The sequence below is a fragment of the Delphinapterus leucas genome, chromosome 9 (genome assembly GCF_059928025.1).
Source record: "Delphinapterus leucas isolate spDelLeu-1000000601 "Yukka" chromosome 9, BTC_Dleu_Yukka2, whole genome shotgun sequence".
NCBI classification, from domain to species: domain Eukaryota; kingdom Metazoa; phylum Chordata; class Mammalia; order Artiodactyla; family Monodontidae; genus Delphinapterus; species Delphinapterus leucas.
In genome coordinates this window covers 103,811,204-103,830,740 of record NC_143137.1, presented here as the reverse complement: position 1 = coordinate 103,830,740, position 19,537 = coordinate 103,811,204, and the positions used below count along the sequence as shown (strand labels likewise).

The window sequence follows — 19,537 nt, the reverse complement described above, 5'->3', positions numbered from 1 at the left end:
TGTTCAGCCATAAAAAGGAGTGAAAAACAAATACATGCTACAACATGGATGAACATTATTCTCAACAACTTTCTAAGTGAAAGAAACCAGACACAAAAGGCCACATGTTGTATGATTCCATTTATAGAAAATATCCATAATAGACAAATTAATGGGGATAAAAGCAGATTCATAGTTGCCAGGGGCTGGGGAGGGGTGAATGAGAGCAACTGTTTAATGAGAGAATGAGAGCAACTGTTTAATGGGTATGGGGTTTCCTTGGGGTGATGAGAAAGTTCTAGAGATGATTGTGGTGATGGTTTACAACACTGTGGATGTACTTAACACCCCTGAACTGTACAAATAGGTTATGATGTAAATGTTATTTGATGTGTATTTTACCACAGTAAAAACAGTCAAATGCTTCAAAAGCATCATCTAAATTTGTTTCATTAGCCAATTTTATTTCAGAAACTAGTGCTTCCACTATGTAAAAATAGAAATTCTCTGTGTTTAAGGCTTATTTTCTATGGGACAGTTGTAACGTTTCCCACCTTCATCTCATGTTCTAAAAGAGCATTTTGTTTGTTATACTGGTTTGAAAAGTGTGTCTACTCTTTTTAGTTAATATGGCTTCCACAGGTGTGTATTAAATCTTGGGGTTCAAGATGTGTGATAGATTCATCATAAATGCTGTTCGATACAAACAATAAATGCTAGAGAGTGTGTGGAGTAAAGGGAACCCTCCTACACTGTTGGTGGGAATGTAAGTTGGTGCAGCCACTATGGAAAACAATATGGAGGGTCTTTAAAAAACTAAAAATAGAACTACCATATGATCCTGCAATCCCACTCCTGGGCGTATATCCAGACAAGACTATAATTCAAAAAGATACATGCACCCCTCTGTTCATAGCAGCACTATTCACAACAGCCAAGACATGGAAGCAGCCTAAATGTCCATTGACAGCTGAATGGATGAAGAAGAGGTGGTACATATAGACAATGGAATATTACCCAGCCATAAAAAAGAATGAAATAATGCCATTTGCAGCAACATGGATGGATCTAGAGATTGTCATACTAAGTGAAGTAAGTCAGAAAGATAAAGACAAATATCATATGATATCACTTATATGTGGAATCTAAAATATGGCACGAATGGACTTATCAATGAAACAGAAACAGACCCACAGACTTAGAGAACAGCTTTGTGGTTGCCAATGGGGGAGGGAGTTGGGGGAGGATGGAATGGGAGGTTGGGGTTAGCAGACGTGAGCCATTATATATAGGATGGATAAACAACAATGTCCTCCTATATAGCACAGGGAACTATATTCATATCCTATGGTAAACCATAATGGAAAATAATATTTAAAAATATATATATGAATAACTGAATCACTTTGCTGTACAGCAGAAATTAACACAACATTGTAAATCAACTATACTTCAATTTTTTAAAAAAGAAAAGAAAAAATAAATAAATGCTGTTGGAGACATATTTATGGGTCTTTCTAAATTTTGTATACCTGGGTTTTATTTACCAGTGTGCAATAAACTGTCTTTCACTTTTCCAATAAAGTTGATAATTAAGCTATCAAAATATTTGCATCTAACACTCTTGGACTCATGGATATCTTAGAATTAAATTAATTTTCAAAACAGTCTTTGCTTATTATATATTTTTCTTTTTCCTTATGAATTAATCAGTTATCATGATGGTTTCCAACATGATTTTGACCCAACTTAGTTTCTTGTTAACACTTTTTTAATTCTATGAAGCAAATCAAATGAGGTATCTCAACTACAATTTTTTATATTACATAGCTTTATCGATAATATTAGATATTACTAATAATACTGTAATACAGTCAAAGAATATAGAAAATTATTAAGAAGAAAGTATGAGTCACTCAAGAACCTCTCACCCACAGGTAATGTTAACATTTTAGTGAGAGCTTTGTACATATATATATGAAAAACCTGTGAAATGCTTAAAATCATTTTGCAATTTGAATTTTCACTCAACTACTCATAGTGGGTATCTTTTCATCTCAAAAAATCATCTACATCATCTACTTTTACAGGAACTACTATAAAAACTACTCATTTATAGGAACATATATTTATAGGAACATATCAAATTTTATCTTATCTTGTGATGAACATTCAGTTTGTTTTCAATTTCTGTCTCTAAAAACCTCATTCTAAAGAACCAACTACTACGTATAAAATAGATAACTAATGAGAACCCACTGTATAGCACAGGGAACTCTCCTCAATGCTCTGTGGTGACCTAAATGGGAAGGAAATCCAAAAAAGAGCAGATATATGTATACGTATAGCTGATTCACTTTGCTGTACAGCAGAAACTAATACAACTTTGTAAAGCAACTATACTCCAATAAAAATTAATTTAAAAAAAAGAAGACTCAGAGTACAATGGAAAGAAGAGAAAAAGAACCAACAAATCATACACACACACACACACACACACACACACACACACACACACACCTAGCTCTTGAGCATGCATTCCTTGAAGTTACAAAGTACACTTATACATTTTACGTTTTGATTCATATTGACATGCAATGCTCAGTGGTGCACTGATCCACCCTATGAATGCCACCAAGGAGCCCCACTTTCTCCACTCCCTTAACAGCAATCTTTGAGGTGTGATAAATAAAAAGTCATATGTTGCAATATATTTTAATTTTCATTTTTTAACTGCTACTAAAGCTGAATCTTTTTCTTGTATTCAGTGGCCTTTGTTTTCTTTTGTAAGTTGTATAATGAAGTGATTTGCCCATTGCTTATTGAGTTACTTCTTTTTCTTTTTTTTATTAATTTGTAAGAGCTCTTTGTATATGAGCAAATATATGTATATATGGACTTTCTTTCACATGCATTGCAAATATTATCTCAAGCTATCATTTGTATTTAAATAGTGGTCTTCTTGCCTTCTTTTTCTTTCTTAAAAAATGCTATCACAGAAATTTTCAAATATATACGAAAACAGATAATCACATAATGAATCCCCATATAGCCATCACCTCCATCAACAATTATGAAAGATATTACGAACCCGGTTCCATCCCTCAGCTGCTTTTTTTATTTATAATTCTTGTTGTTGTTGTTGTTTTGCTGGAGTATTTTAAAGCACAGCTCATTTTACCCATAAATAGATCAGTAGGCATCTCTAATTGATAAGGACATTTTGACATATAACTACAAGACATTTTCACAACCTATCCATCTTTAATACTAAGAAAATTTCACCTACCATGTGAAACTTTTTTGGATGATATATATCCATTTCAAACTACCACCCCCCCAGGTCATTTTGCTTGGGCTGTTTTGCCTTTTTAACCAGAGGCAATTTCATCTGTCTACTTTGCATAATTTCTTACACACATTTCTATAACTCTTATCATATTCTCTTTCCCTACAAAGAATGTTTGCTCCACTCAGATGTTCTCTGCACTGTCATCACACTCTCTTTTCTGAGCATAAGATGATGGCAGGCCTTTGAACCTACACATTGTTGTAATTCTGATCTTCACGGCCTCTCTTCAGTTTCAGCTCAACATTTCCAGTTGAAGTGACAGTGTCTGCTGAGATCTCAGGGTCTCCCTGCCCATTTTCCATGCTGTAGGCATTTACATAGGCATTTGGGGAAGTCATGGGTTTTCCCCAAAGCATTTCCTACTTACCAACGGCCTAGCTCACAGCAGAGTTCAGAATTTCCCTCAGATCGATATACTTACTTTAGTCTGATATTAACTCACCTTCCTTAAATCTCCCCTTGCTGTGGCAGGGGGCAGCCTTTTCCAAGAGTTCTGATCTTCACCAGGTGTCTCTCTCCTTTTACTCAGGAGGACTTTCCCAGGAAAATCCTGCTGCAAGCAAGAAACATCAAGCTTCTCTGTGAGGGCACTACACAGATCAAAGGCACGTGGATCTTTCTCTCTAGCACGTATCAGTTTTACTTATGTTTCAGGTAGGAGAATTGTCTACTTCTTCACTCCTTCTCACACAGTCCTGAAGTCAAACCATCCAGGTTTGGCCAAAGAGGTTTAGTCAGTATAGGTTAGTAGGTGATGGAGTTACTGGTTGTGTTGGTGCATGTTTCAGGGTGTGATAAGTTCTGACTGCTTTTGGAAGAGTTAGCCCTCAGTGTTTGGGGACTTCTGGGAAGCACGGCACTAAAGGACAGAGGGAGGGTGGACTTACAGATAATGGGCCAAGAGCCTGCAGAGCTTTTTGCCAAGGCTGTTCTCACGTCTATGCAAGCCCACAGAAAAACATTGCCAAAGCCAAAATCAAGTCATGGAGGGTCATTCTGGGGAGACCACAGAGACCATCTTGTCAACCATTCCAATCTTATGAACAAAGGAACTGATGCTTAGGAAGGTGACCTGAAGGACTTGCCCAAGGCTGTAGAGAGAAGCGTGACCAAAACCAGGTCACCTGACTCTAACGAGGGACACTGTCCATCTACCCAACCAAACCAAACTGTCTCTGGCTGGTGACACTCTCCACCTACCCAACCTCTACCAAAGCTCAGAAGGCCAGTGACGCTTCTCTAAAGCATCTCCTCTTGTCCAGAGCCCAAAATCACCTCAGTGGGGTTGACCACCATGGTCAAACTAATTCCAAGGGACTTCAAAGATAACTTGCTCTATCTGGGGTCCCATCAATTGCAATTCTGGAATCCCTCATCATGGACATCAGGAAGATGGGACTAGATATTGGCCTGTTGGGTGAGGTAAGGTCTACTGAAACAAAAGAGAATGGTTGGCCTAGGATAAGATGAAAAATACACTTCAAAGGGAATAGACTACTAGCCCTGCTGTCCTCCGGAAGCCCCGATCCAACGCTTCAGTTCCCTCCTACCCTTGGCCTGCCTCTGTCCTTAAAGTACTCAGTCTTTTGTCTGTGAAAAGACAACAGGATTGGGTCTTTAAGAAAAGAAATAAATAGTAAGTAGTTCTCCAGGTTTTCTGCAGCTATGTCTCATATTTGACAATCTCACACTCACCGACTTGACAGTCTGCTTTCGCTAATCCATATGCATATAAGGTGTATATTACCCCCACGTCTACGAGATTCTCACTTAGCCAACGACATCTGTCTGTGAACTGTCACGAAATGCTAGAATGATTCTTTTTCTTTTGTGGTGTCAATTCCTCTATCTGTCATTATGAACCTTGTTAAATACCCTCTTCCCTCCCCTTATGAAAGGCATGAACTGAGTGCTAAGTTTCAAACATACCCCCTTAGCACATCCAGATAGGGAGAAAAAAAGCACATCTAGCTATCTACTTAATCAAACATCTACTTTTACTCCATCAACGGGGAGGAGGCCCTTTTGTACATTTAACAAATTCAAGCAATTTAGCAACTGGGTTAAAGCCTATGTAAAGTACTTCAACAACATGGGAAATAAAGACACTGGTCTTCTGTCTTAGAATTGGTTAATGGAAGACGTGAAGTCTCAAAGCGCGCACAACCGTGGGTTCTTACGGAGCTGCCCTAATGCACTGCTGGGAAAACCTTGTGAAGTTTTCCATCACGGGGGGAGGTGGGTTGACAGTCTTTGCCTTTGCTGTCAGTTCCACTGTGGGAGGCTCCTAAATTTATTACATCTAGGAAATAATTCTGGTGCAAGCCTATCCTGGAGGAAGCAAAGAAGCAAGGCATGCAGCCCGCTCTTCCGAATGTATTGTCTGTTATTACTACAAGGCTGTGGGCTGAGTCTTGGCAACTCCATGGGCAGGGACCTTGGGCGCTTCTCGGTCTAAACTTGATCAAGGGGAGGCAGAGCAAGAGAGAGGTCCCATTGGCCTTTCTTCATCTACCAGCTTGACAAGCCCTAGCTAAACAATATATTCAGAAAGTTAAAAGGAATCATCACAGTGGAGCAGCAGTGTTTTCCACTGGTGTGAATGTCTCCATCAAATACCATCTCTGCTAAGTCATCAAAATGCTCAATACCACCTGTTAGAAGATCAGATGTCAAATACTACTTTTGGATCAAGAAAGAGCTTTGTCTCTTTTTTTGCAATCTCCTCACTTTGGGAGGGTCCATCACCTCAGTTTCCTCATCGACAAAATATGAATAATAGCGTGGTCCAACTTCCTGGGGAGGAGAAGATAGATGAGTGCTTTTTGCTGACTAGCTCAAAAGCCACGCAAATATAAATCACTGAGTACTGCACACACTGCCTTGCTGCTGCTGTAGGCGCCTGGAGCTGTCACTGAAGCCTGCGAGAGCTCCAGGAACCTACAAGAAATATGTGCTGGGAGAGCCAGGTCCAGTGTCTTTTGGTGGTGATGACTGAAACGCTGTTGTAGTGGAGGGGCAGCTGCTAAGTTTATGGTTATCGACCACTGAACTTGGACTTGCTCTGAGAAGCCTGCTCCATCAGGCCATCCAGCTCAAAGGGCATCAATCATTTGGTGCAACACTGTGTCTTATGGGCTTAATGGTATTGGAATCTGAAGGGCCAGAAGCTGCCCTTGGAAATGAACAAAGGGCTGTTCACAGGCTGGAGGAGTGAGCGCAAGATGGACCTGACTTTTGCTTCACAAATAATCTAATAATAAAGGAATTAAACCAACACGCAGGCTCTATTGATCTATCATAGTGATTGAATGATCAGTAAACGCACATCTGCACTCTACAACTTAGCAAATGGAGCCAAACCTCTCAGTTGTATCCTCAGGTTAGTTTCTTGGCTTGTCACCTTTTGGTGATTGTGGAATGTGTCCCCAACTACAGTTAATCATCTTACAAACGTATACAAATCCCCCATCTCAACTTGCACCAAGTACTAGCAATAGCCTTTGCTATCATCTATCAATCAATACATTATCCCTTCTCCCCAAATGCAGGGTCATTTACTATAACCTATTGGAAAATGCTGCTTGGCAAAGAATGTTTATGAGATATAATCATAGAAAATAAAGGGATATTATAATGAGAAGTCAACCCTTCAGCTTAATTGCAAAAGACTGTTTGAGCTAAAGGAAATAGTGTATTTGAGCTCTGAAGTGGAAATAAAGTTGCCAGTTTCTGAAACGCATATCATAGAAAATGAGTTCTTTTTCTTCATTAGAAAAAACATATCTGCAAGTAATAAGAATATTACGAGTAAATACTAAAAGAATACACAGCCATTGGGCTGTGAGTAGCTACAGAGTACATTATATCTTTGAATAATTTCTAAATCACTGACTTAGAGAAATACTGAGTCCTGGCCTTGGTAAATTATAATCTGTGTTCTTATCCTATAGAAATGAAAAGGATCATCACCCCACACAACCAGAACAGGAGAAGTTTATTATGAATCTGAAGTGTTGTATTTGTAAATTATTCTTTGTCTCCTTTTTGAAAAATAGCTTGAAAATGAACAGAATAATGTATGTATAAGGATAGTATGAACTAAATTGTCATATTCTCTATAGACCTAAGGAGGAAAGAAATGTGGAACTTGCTGTGCTGAAGTTGTTGTTGCTAAGGAAGCACTAAACAGGTGAAGGCGAAACCCTACGATGTGCATGAACCTGGTGCCCCAGATGGACAGAGGAACAAAGAGAAGGTAGGTCCTTCCAGCTCTAAAGCCAGGAAAAAGCAGTTCCTATGCAAATTTGAAAACAAAGATGACAACTCTTTGTTGTTTGACTTAAACAAAATTGTTTTTCCTGAGTTAGAAAAGTCAGATTAACCCTTCAAAATCAGTACCCATAAATGGAAATAACAGTTAACTGTTCTGGTCACTGTTGCAGCCACTGAGGAAACAAAGGAAAAATATTCTATCTTCCTAGAGAGTAAACAAAATAAGTGTTAACTCTACAACATGGTACAGATGGTAAGGGCTGTAGGGAAAAAAAGGAAAGAAAGAAGGAGAACAGGAAATTCTTGGGTGGGGGTGGGGGGAGGGTTGTCGTGCTTTACAGAGGGTAGAAGTGACAGTCTCTGAGCCAAGATGACATCGGAGCAAAGATTTGAAGCCAGCAGGAGGGCAGGCAGGCAGGTACCCAGAGGACAGTGAGCTGGTCCAGATGCTTGAAAAGTAGCAAAGCAGAGCCAAGTGGCTGGAGGCAAGTGAGAAAGGGGCACAAGAGCTGGACATGAGACATGGGAGAGACATGAGGAAGGAGAGAAAAATCACACATCCTCAGGACTTCGGCTTTAGTCAGAGAGCGCTGGCACACTGTCCAGCAAAGAAGCACACAATCTGACTTCATTTTTCTCAGGCTCTCCCTGGGTGCTGTGAGGGGCGACGGCAGAAGCAGAGAGTGACTAGGAGGGCCCACAGTTTGCAGATGGAAGGCGACAGTAGTTTGGACCAATATGGTTGCCATGGAGATGAGAGGAGGTTGGGTTCTGGATACCTGTTGGAAGAAGAGCTGGCACGAGGTCTTGGCAGATGGGATGGGAAGAGAAGGAGGCATCCTGGATGACTTCAAGGTTTTTTGGCCTCAGCCATTTCCAGTTGCTATTAGATAAGATGAAGCAGGTTTGAGGGGAAATATCAGGGATTTGGTTTGAGGCCATGGTAAATATGAGATGCCAATTAGATCCCCAGGTAAAGTGTATGAATCCTGATTTCAGAGGGAGGTCTGAACTGCAGATGTCAGGATACACATGACGTTGAAAACTATGTCTGGGGCCTTGTCTGGAGAGCTCCAGCATTTCAGGAAGGAGATGGAGAAGCCCATGACAGAGGGAAAAACCTGGCAAATGTGGCCTCATGAACATCTATCTCCCTGATGTCATCAGGTCCAGAAGAAATGTTTATGCGTGTTTTAGGTAAACTTTAAAGCCCTAGATCAATGCTCACTTACTACTCCTGGAACCAGCTGGGCTTTGCACCAACCACTTTGAATTAATTCTTCCCAGCTCTTCTCGGATAAAGAAACAATCAATTTGCAACTTGGTCGAGGTGAGTCCCAACTGCGAGCCTGCAAACCCCTTTCAGGCACTTGGCCTTCTTCCTCACCTGCTTTCTGCTGGATGTCACCTTCCAAGAATCCTCAAGGACCTCCCTAAGCAGGGGAAAGGAAAGAGAGGGGACTAACACGGATTACCGGGCACTAGGATTGAAAATTTACATCCAGGCTCTCAATCAATCTTGAAGCCAACTCCATGAAGCAGGATTGACCTCTCCTGTTGTAGATACAGATAAGAACATGATGCTCAGAGAGGTGATGTAATTCAACTAAGTTCCTACCGTGGCCTTACCTGGAGCTGGGAGAGACACCGATATCTTCAGGACAGTTTCCACTATAGAGACCCAGAGCTCAACCCCTTCTCCAAAACCATCCCAATTCCTCTACAGATGGGACAGGAAAGATTTATGATGTATTAACACTGAAAAGAGAAAGTTGCTATAACAGTACAAAAATAGCTAGACTCAATGTCTATGTACTTTACAGATTGGAAAGCCCAGTCACAAACCTTCATCTTTCCTGGATGTGTCGATCTGATCCCTTTACCAAGACTGGTGCTGCCAAGATTGGCAACTTGGCCTCAGGGGAAATAAAACACTGAAAGTGACCTGGAAAGAAAGACTCTTCACCAGCGGGAGGAGGATGTCTTAAATGTCCTTAATGAGTCCTTGGAGGGATCTCAGCTCTCTGCTGGGAAACAGGGCATAGGCAGGGGGCATAGCTGAGAGAAGTGACCGAGATTTGTATTCCAGCCCAACCACTCAGAAACTGAATACTTCAAAAGTATCGAACACTGATTCAGTGCTGAGTATCCATTCAAGGTTGCTTAGCGCACATTGACTCATTCAGACTGTGGACGTTACTGATGAAGATCTGACTGTTGGTGGTGGTGTTATATTCCCATTTTACGGAAGAGGAAACTGAGGCCCGGGGAAGCCTAGGAGCTTGCCAAGCTCCCAAACGCAGTTTGGCTCCAGGGTCTGGCCCTTAACCTTCAACCCCGGGCAAGCCACGCTCTCTGAACTTGAGTATCCTCGTTGCGTTGTTAGACGGAAAATAACCTGGCAATAATAGTCTGGCAATGTCTTCCACATAGCTGGGCTCAATAGGGCTGTTACCTGAATATGACTGTTCGCCTTTGGTTAATTGTCTCTTTTGAGGAAACTCTTCTAAAGCTCCCGCAGGTAGAGAAGACCAGCGCTTCCTACACCAGCTCGAGTACCACTGAGCAGCTTCACCCTCTGTGTGTCCGCAGGCTTTGTGTCTGAATTTACCACAGCGCGTTGCACGTCAAAATGCAGTTGTTTCCACTTTTCTGGATTAGCAGTTAGAGGCCCTTCAGGGATAAGACCACATCTGATGCTTCATGGGGACTACCTGTCTCTCAGATACCACCCGCAAAGGTAGGCGCTCAATGGATACATGCTCTTTGCATAAACGAATAAATGCATCCCACCGGAAGGTGTGACACCACCGGAAATAGTGTTCCAATCCCGAACTTACTCCATACAGTCAGTGTGGGGAGGGTGGCGCTCAGTTCTCGGGTTCCTTTATCCTAATCTGGTCAGATCACTTCAGTATCTGCCTTTCTTTCGCTCACACAAAACATCTTTAACCCTTTTCACTGGAAGGCTTTTGGGTGAATCTATCTCCTCCAAATCACTATATCTGACTCAGTTTGTTTTTCAGTCGCTTCTAAGCAAACGATATTGATACAAAGTCACTGTTTCTGAGAGTCTAAGTGTATTCTTCTTACAAATACCAAAGGGAATAAGGTGAAAGAATTATCATAAAGTGGGAAGGATTTGGTTGTCAGCTGCATCACGTCCTTGATTCAAAACCCAGCTGCACTGCTGCATTTCTCTGAGTTTCAAAACCAGGAGCCACGGAGCCTCTGGAGAGGACGTGGTGCACCCTGAGGGGTCTCCTTCTGGGTCCCCAGGCATTTCCCACCCAGGCTCTGCCAGCTGGACAGTCTTGGCTCTGCATGAGCCGCCCCCGACACTTCCCCACCCCTGAGTCCTGGTTCTTCACTTCCAAACCCAAGGAGTGAACCCCAAGGAAAAGGGTCGAGGCCTTGCCCCAGGCTGGAAAGCTTTGGTTTTCAAAAACAGAAGAAGCAGAAGCTGGAGGTCATAAAAACTGGGAAAAAGAAACCAGAGCAGCAGAGCCCTTGTTGCAGAAGTTTCATCCCAGTGCTTGGTCTTTTTCCTCAAGTTCATGATCCTTCACACCATACAGAACCACAAGCGTTCTGTATGAGTTTCACACTACAGAAAGATAACAGAATTTCATGTTTTACAGAAAACTTTACCTATTATTTAACAAGATACTTACTATTTAACAAGATACTTACTATTTCTCAACCGCTGGAGGCAAAGGGATGCTCATTTTATTGCTGTTTAATAGATTTTCTTAAAGAAAAAAACACCATCATCATCGTAATTACTTACATACATTATCTCATTTAATTTCTCTGAATTCTAGCAACACCATTGGAAAGTAGGTATGCTCTGCAGATGACACACTGAAACTCAGAGAGGTTAAGTAACTTACCAAGACTCACACAGCTAGTAAGAAACAAAACTAATAACCACACTTATCACCTCAACTATCCTTTTCCTCTACAAAACTCACTCTGCTTTAAAATGCAATCCAGGCTCTGCCAGAACAAAAGCGCCCGTAACTGACTCCATTATTATAGTAAGTCCTGAATAAGTAGACTTTGATGAATTCTATAGGTGTTTTTATTCTTCTGAGAAGATTATCTTGAAAGAAAAAAATGGTAATTTAGCAATTATTGTCTGAATGAACTAAGCTATTTTTAACACTCTAATGTTATGGAAACAGCTATCTATCTATATCTATCTATACACACACACACATATACACACACACACATATATATATATTTCTAAAGAAACAAAATGACACCTATAACTTTTCAGAGGATCACACCTGTTTCAATTTCCACTGATACGTTTTCTCCTCCAATGTGTTTTTTAATGTTTATCGTTTTTATTTTTTATCGAATGAAAGATTCTTTAAATTATATAGTGCTTTACAGTTTAAAAAGTTTCACACACGTGGTTTCACGTAATCCCATAATAACCCTTTTTTTAATCCCCTGCCCCTATATAGATCCTCCAATATGCTTTTATTGTTGTCTTCAGCAGCTTTAACTTCTGATGGAAGGGTCATCTCTGGCCCCACGGAGTCTTATCCACAGACCCAGGTTACAAGCCGAGTTCCTTCCGCTCCACCTCTTTGCAGTGGTACATGAGACTGGCTAGTAATAGTAGAGTTCATAATAAATAATAATTACTGCTCACAGAGTCCTCCTCTCTGCTATAGCAAGAAGCATATGGCAAGGAGTTTTGTATGTGATCTACTTTATTCACCAACAATTCCGGGAGGTAGCTTATATTATTACCGTCAATGTATAGATGGGGAAACTGAAGCTCAGAGAGGTTAGTGACCTCGGTCAAGGTCACACAGCCCAACGGCCTCGGCTCCTAGTCTCATGCTCTTCTGCCTCAGGAGGCTTTGCCTTGGTAGGATGAACACATCTGTGTCCTTGACACGCACTCCTGGAGACCATGGCACACATTTAAAGAGAGGAGCCTGGGGGGCGGAGCTAAGAGTGTCGCACTCATCCAAGGTCATGACCCCTCCACCGGGTCATCTGCCTCCCTTGGGGCCCTGCACCCTATGTTTATTGCCTCATTGAATCTTGACAAGGACTCTTTAGGATGAAGTAGCGTTTATTTCTTTTGCAGATAAAGAAGATGAGGCTCAGAGAGGTTCAATAACTTTCCCAAGGTCACACAAGTAAGGGAAGGACTAGGAATTAAGTCAATGAAACTTCTACAAGTCCAGCCTCCTCTGGGCTTTTAAGCACGGAGTTAACTGTCTCGGGCTCAGCACAGCAGAATTTCAGGACAAACCGAGTACTAGTGTCGCAGAAGGGGTCCAGCAAGAACTTGGCACATGCTGTTTGTAGCTCAAGGGTGGTAGGAGAGACTTCTCCCAGGGATGGCGGAGGCGAAGGTGGTCAACAGGGCCCCTGGCCCCACCACGAGCAGCCTCCTTAGACAGGCCTCAGCCTTCCCTGGCCTCACTCAGCTGCCCGTTCCCTTTGCCCGGAGGCACTTCTCTCCACTTGGAAGGCCTGCCCAGCCTGCCGCTTCGAGGCCCCAGAGCCCTTTCTCGCTCTTCCCATGGAAAGACGCGGTCCCGTTTTGTTCGTCCTGCTCGCAGGGATGCGCCGCCGTTTATCTGAGCCTTACCGATGCGCCCCTGCAAGTCTTGAAAGGCCGCGGTCTTGGCTCGTGTAACAGACCCTCCCCTGGCGCCTGGGCGGGGGTTGGGGGCGATGCCCAGCACAAATCTGTTGAATTCATGACTCCTGCTCTTCTGCTCAAATTGAGCACTCTCTCCGGGCTCCTGCCGGGTGGGGCCTGCCTGATCAGAATGACGGATTCCTCGCGGAGGACGAAGAGGTGCGCCATCAGAGCCGGCATTCCCGTTTGAACCGATACTCAGCGCCTTACACTCCCGCTTCGGGGCTCGCGGAGGGGGAGGCTGAGGCGCAGAGAGCCGAGGAGGGGTTACAGGTTTGCCTTCCGAGCCGCCCGCGCCGCCGCCGCCCTTTCACACTCGCGTGTGCACACAGGCCAAGCCGGAAGGCGCGATCCTAACTTGTGCCTCGAGCGGGTGGGAGGGAAGAGAGACGAGAGGTATTCCATTGGTTGTCTGGGAAAATGAATTGCACCTTCCCCTCACTTGCGGAGGATCAACTTTTCCCACCCCCTCGGGTGGGCACTCATAACCTGGGGTCGCAGCCAGAACCGGGAAGTCAAGTGGCCCTAGCTGGAGGGAAACGAAGCCGGGTGGGCAGTGGGCTGCCCTAGACGTCGGGGAAAGTGCTTCACGGGACCCCGAGTGCCCCGGGCGGGCGAGCACGCGGGTGCCCCGACGAGCGGCCCGGGGCACAGGGTTGCGGGTCCCCTGGAGGGCGCCCCGGCTTCAGCGGCCCCGCACGCGTCGTCCGCGCCGGAACCCCAAGGGTTAAGCGCGGGCCCCGCGGCGCGGTGGCAGACACGCCAGCCAGCCCGGGACGCGGAAAGGCGGTCACCGCCGGCCGCGCGGGGCCGCGGCGGGATGCGGCGCTGGAATGAGGAAGCGCGGCGGCGCGGGGAGGGCTGGGGCGCGCGGGCGCGGGGGTGGCGGCGGCGCGCCCAGCGGGCCCGGCGCAGGCGAGCGGGCTGCAGCCGGCGGCGGCGCCAGCAGGTACTGCCCGTGCCCGCTGCCGCCCCGAGAGCCTGGGCTCGGGGGGAGGGGGGGCCGGTGTCCAGCCCAGCGCGGCGGCAAAGTTTGCGCGCGCGGCCCCGGAGTTGCGGTCGGGACGGCGCAGTGCGAGCGGGCGACCGGCGGCAGGGGCGACGCGTCCCGCTGCGAGCCCCGCTCCGAGCCTCGCGCTGCGCCCGGTTCCGAGTCCCGCCCCGCGGCCGGTCCACGTCCCTCTCCGAGCCCCGCTGCGCGTCCCGCCCCCCTCCCGGCTCCTGTCCCGCTCGGTGCCGGAGCGTGCGCGGGGTCCGAGGCGGCGGCGGCGGCGGCGGCGGCAGCGGCGGCGGGGCAGGGCGCGCCGGGACCGGCTTGGCGCGCAGCCCCAAAGTTTGTGGAGCGCGGGCTGCGGGCGCGCGCTCGGGCCGGGCGGCCGCAGGTGGCGGAGCGCTGGCCCGCGGGGGCGCGGCGCGGAGCCCAGGTGCGCGGCCCGTGGGCGGCGCTGTGCGCGCGGGACGGGCCGACCGGCCGGGAGCGCGAAAGCCTGGTGGCGGCCGGCGGGGGGTGGGGAGCGCAGAGGAGAAATGGGGAACAATGCGAGTGAGCAACTTCAGGAAGTCATTGTGAAAGAAAGCTGGGAAGAGCTGGGCGGCCGAGCGAGCCGGGCGCTCTGACAAGTGCCTGCGCGGCCCGCGCCCGGGGCGGCGTCTGCGGCGACGGTCCTGGGTCCCCGCGGAGCGCAGCCGAGCCCGGGCGGGACGCTTGGCCGCGGCGAGGGGGCCGAGCAGGCGAGCCCGGCTCCGAGGTTGCTCTTGGCGCCCGAGGATCGGTCTTGGACCCCCAGAGTGCGACGCACACATCCACGTAAGTGTTTCCAGGTAGAATTTCCGTAGGAAAACTTGGATTAAAAAAAGAGAGAGGAAGAAAGAAAAGACGAGGCGGTTAGATGTGTAAGTCCTGGTTTCGCTCGGGTCCGCCTCTCCTCTCTGGGGACAGTGGGAGCGCTGACTTTTGTCAAAGCCTGGGCCACTTGGTGCTGTCACTGCAGGTGCAGGGCAGGCCGGCCGCGGGACACCTGTGAGCCGCCCCGCTGTCCCCGTGGGGAGGACACCGTGGTCCCGGTCGTGTTTAAATCGATCTACGCTTATATAGTGAGATCACGGAAGTCAGCCTTTATAAAGTCATTCATAACGCGCTTTCTTTTCTTATTTTTGACGTGAGAGCTTTTTGTTTATACTGTAAAATAAACAGATCGAGTCTGAACTTGCTTTCCGCAAAATCGGAATTATCCCGGTTTGAAAAGTTGGCAGTACTTTTGCCGAGTGCCGTTTTGGCTGTCAGGTTACGAAACCCCTCGGTCAAAAGGCGTCGGGTTACTTGCGACTGTATTTGAAACGTGTTTGAAAAATTCGTCAAGGATCCTTGGTGATTCCTAAGGAATCTCCTGAAGGTGTGATTGTTTTTTTCTTCTAAGTTGGAGGCACGGAGTGTAGCATCTGGAGAAGCAAAAAGGGTTACGATTCGATTCGGAGGGTCTGATCCGGCACTTCCAAATGCAGTTTCCATTCTCTCTGGACTGCAGCCCCCGGAGTGAATGTCAAGGCCCTGTGCTTCCCTCAATTTCAACACTCAAAATTCCCCACCCTGCTCCCCACGGGGTATTTCAGCTCTGAGGTACCTTATTTTAAACTTGGAAAGACAAACTGTTATTGAAGAAATATCTCCTTAACCTTCTGTTAAAAGTTAAAAAAAAAAAAGGAAGCTGAAAATATTTTATATGCATAATATTTAAACTTTCATGGAAATTTCAGTGATTTTAAGGATTGGTTCACTTTGATTATGAGTTGAGGGGAGAGTGGAACCTGCAGGAAACGGTCTGAGCCTCTTGAATTCACTGCTTTGTTTGAAGATGTTTATTTGATGAGGTTATTTGGATTCATCTTTTATATGGGATTTTTAAAGTAATAATTCAAGTATTATGTATATTATATGTGTTGCAATTGTTTCAGTGACAAATTAGATTATTTGATATGTGGCTTAAAATTTAAGCAGTCACAGATATCTCTAACCGGAAGATTACTTGCTTACATTCCAGATTATACAGAACGTGTTAAAAAATAATTTGTGTGCACAGATATAAATAATGATGTCGCATTTAAAAATCCTATACAACTTGGGTTTGATATAGTGTATCCGATTTCAAAACTTCCCATGGTCATACATGTTTATACCTTTTTTACGTGGGGAAAAAAATATGTGTTTCCTGGCCTCAAAGTCCACCAGAGCTGAAGACCAAAACATGTCACTGAGTTAAATGGTCAGGTTTTCTTCCCGTCCTGTTTCTTGGTGATAGTTGAAGGCAGCAGCTTCAGAAACTCCTCCTTGCTTCTTTAATTCATCAATATTTTAATAAAAGTGCTACATCTTGGGAAACTACATATCCTCGGAAATTCAGGAGCATCGTAACAATAAAAGCCCATCATCACGGCCTCATGGGATGAGCCCACAGGTCCGTGAATCAAAGTATGTTGCATCTGGGTCTTTTGAGAAGTATGTCTGAAGTCTCCTGAGAGAAGGTAACCAGTGGTTTCCTTGCAGCCATTTCCCTTGTTGAAAATTAGGATCACAGCCAATTTCCTGGCCAAGAGGCTGTAGCCAGTAGTGCTGGGACCACTGTGTCTTCCTCACTGGAGGCCTAGATTCTGAGGATCTTGGTTCTTTGGTTTGGGGATCTTTTCCCCTTGGCTTGGATTTGTGTGTCTCATGTTGGGTCATGTGTAGGAGCATATTGTCAATATAAACGTCAAACTCTTGAAGTTTGAGAGGACCCGGTGTATATATACAGTCTACTACATGCCATGCTGTGAAACACCTCCACCCCACCTGTCCACGTGTCGTGTGTATCCTTCACGGTTACATGTGTATTAATAAATACAGGAAATAAAGACATTATGTGACCATATGCACACAGACACACAGGGGGTACACACAGCGTGGGGAGAGACGCAGGGGGCAGAGTGGGAAAGGGTTATAACATCAAACACACCTGACCTGGGTACTAAAGCCCCTCCTTTTTGGGTTTGTTGGTTGGTTTGTTTGATTTTTACCTTTTACTAAAACAAGACAGCTTTTCCTGCTTGGAATGGTGAATTTAAGCATAAGTGACGTTAGTACTCTGGGTGTCTGCCTCACGTATTTGCAGTTAACCCAGAACTCATCAAGGGTAGCAGCGTTCAGAGGCGTTTTTGTTTCTTTTTCCCGCCTCTAATATTTGTCATTATGAAATACTTTCACTACAAAATAACTCTTGGTTTTGTTGCCTTATTTGAATGGAGATTTATATCAGCGAATCCAGCTCACAGAGAGCAACCCTTTGGGGTTGACTGACAGCCCTTGCTATTTCTCTTTTTTTTAATTATTGTTTTTAAAATTTCATTGAGGCATAGTTGATTTACAGTGTTGTGTTAATCTCCGCTATTTCTACACACATTTTTGGGTGCTGTGACTCCCACTTGTGGCCATAAGACCTTGCCCCTCCAGCCCTGATGGTTACCGTTAGTCCCTGTCTGGTGTCGGTCCGTTTGTACCTGCAGAGCCCTCAGGCATGTGTGTGGCATCATTCCATGTCATTGGAGAAAACACAAGATGTAAAAGCGACAAGTGACCCATCCTTTGAGGCTGACAAGGGGAGAACCGTTGATCCAGTTGACACCTTGAGACAGATCATTTTGGTTTTGCTCAGAACAGGCACATGTACACATGTGATCCAGACCTTGGGCAGGTTGCATTTCAGAGCATAGGCATTACACACACACACACACACACACACACACATTTAAAATCCAGATGAGGAGGGAGACAGGGGTTCATCAGGGACGTGGGCCTCCCAAAGCAGACTCAAGCCACACCCGCAAAACTGGTTGTATCATGGGGTCGAGCAGATGCCCACCCTGGTTTCTCCACGGAGACCTGGCATGTTGTTGTTCCTTGCAGTGTATAAATGGCTCTGCACTGCAGGTTATCTTTCGGCATCTCCTGTTGTATATGTTCACGTCCTTCCCTTTTCAGTGTCGTTGCTTTAATAGCTTGTGTTTGGCGTCACTTTGAAACGTTTGACAATAGTCTAACAAATATTTGTGAGATGTTAGGAAACATTAAAAGTGAAATGCTGCACTGTTACAAGTGAAACAGAGCAAACAAAAGAAGCTTTGCAGAGAGCCCCAGGGTGGAGAGGTGGGCAGGGCCCACCCTGCTTTGGTGTGTATTTGGTTGGGGGCCAGGAGTCGCTCCTGAGAAGGGCCTGGTGGGGAGGCAGCCCAGGCCTCGTCTGCAGGAAATGGCCTCATCCCCTGAGTCCGTCTTTTTTTCCTTCTCCTGTTTTGCTGCAATGAACAGGTGGGTGGATGCCTTGGGTGCCTCCCACGATCCACCTGGGGATGAACTGTGAAAAATGATGAAAACCCCGAGTTCCAGGCCTGGGGGCCACCTGCCTTCCCCACCACGGGCCTGGCTCTGTCTCCCTTCTCCCAGGGCCGTTTGTTTCTGCCTTTGGGGTGCTCAGAATGCCTGTTGACTAAAAGAGATCCCTCTCCCACCCGCCGCAAGCCCGCCAAGTCAGACGTCCTAATCTGTGAACCCGTTTTGGTCAGGACAGGAAGCACGGGCTCCCTTCCTGCCCCTGTTTTCCTGAGAGAAAACTACCTTCCCTCCTTTTTTGCATATTTGGCAAATGGGCCCACCTTCCTCTCCACCCCAGTGGAAGGCGAGGAGGGCAGTGACGAGGTGAAGGAGACAGCAGGGTCCCTTGCAGGTGGCTGAGTCCAGGGGCTTCTGCGCAGCTCAGGGTCCGAAGGCCCCAGGCCTCCAAGGTAGGACTGGGGGGCAGCCCCCCTGGGTCTCCAGGGGCCACAGGCTCCTGGGTGAGATCGCCCATTCCTTTGCTGCTTTTCCACAGATGGGATGTTCCCAGCGTGCACTCTCCTCCTTCCCAGGGCAGCCTACGACCCAGCCCCTGCCCGGCACCCCTCCTGTTGTCTGTCCTGGGTGATGGAGAGCCTCATTACCTTCCATGTGCTCTCTCTGCTTTCGGGGGTCCCCGCTTCACCTCCTGATGGCTTACGGCACAGGGCCACGGCTTAACGAATTGCTGAAGATGGGCCCCAATGAGTGGGAAAGCTCCTCCTTCAGCTTTTCTCATTCAAGTGTGCAATGATTCGTTTTTCTTCAGCAGTCAGCTCACTGCTAAAAGAAATCTGACTCTCTTCCTGCCATGTTCGCGCCAAAAGTGAGCTCTCATGGACGTGCAGTT

General features: G+C 46.0%; 1 protein-coding gene across 12 annotated transcripts in view; it reads left to right on the top strand.

The window, feature by feature from the left end:
- IKZF1 (IKAROS family zinc finger 1) overlaps positions 1-19,537 on the top strand; it is a 115,285-nt gene that overhangs the window by 9,114 nt on the left and 86,634 nt on the right. For 9 of the 12 annotated variants that reach the window (XM_022593214.3, XM_022593213.3, XM_022593208.3 and 6 more), the window contains exons 3-5: positions 3,861-3,985; positions 7,456-7,589; positions 10,199-10,346. In XM_022593214.3, the coding sequence (XP_022448922.1) occupies positions 10,310-10,346 (37 nt within the window). In that variant the 5' untranslated portion in view covers positions 3,861-3,985; positions 7,456-7,589; positions 10,199-10,309. Of the gene's footprint in view, positions 1-3,860; positions 3,986-7,455; positions 7,590-10,198; positions 10,347-14,283; positions 15,094-19,032; positions 19,098-19,537 lie in introns of those variants that run through there. The other 3 variants (XM_022593204.3, XM_022593210.3, XM_022593205.3) reach the window with 3 other exon arrangements.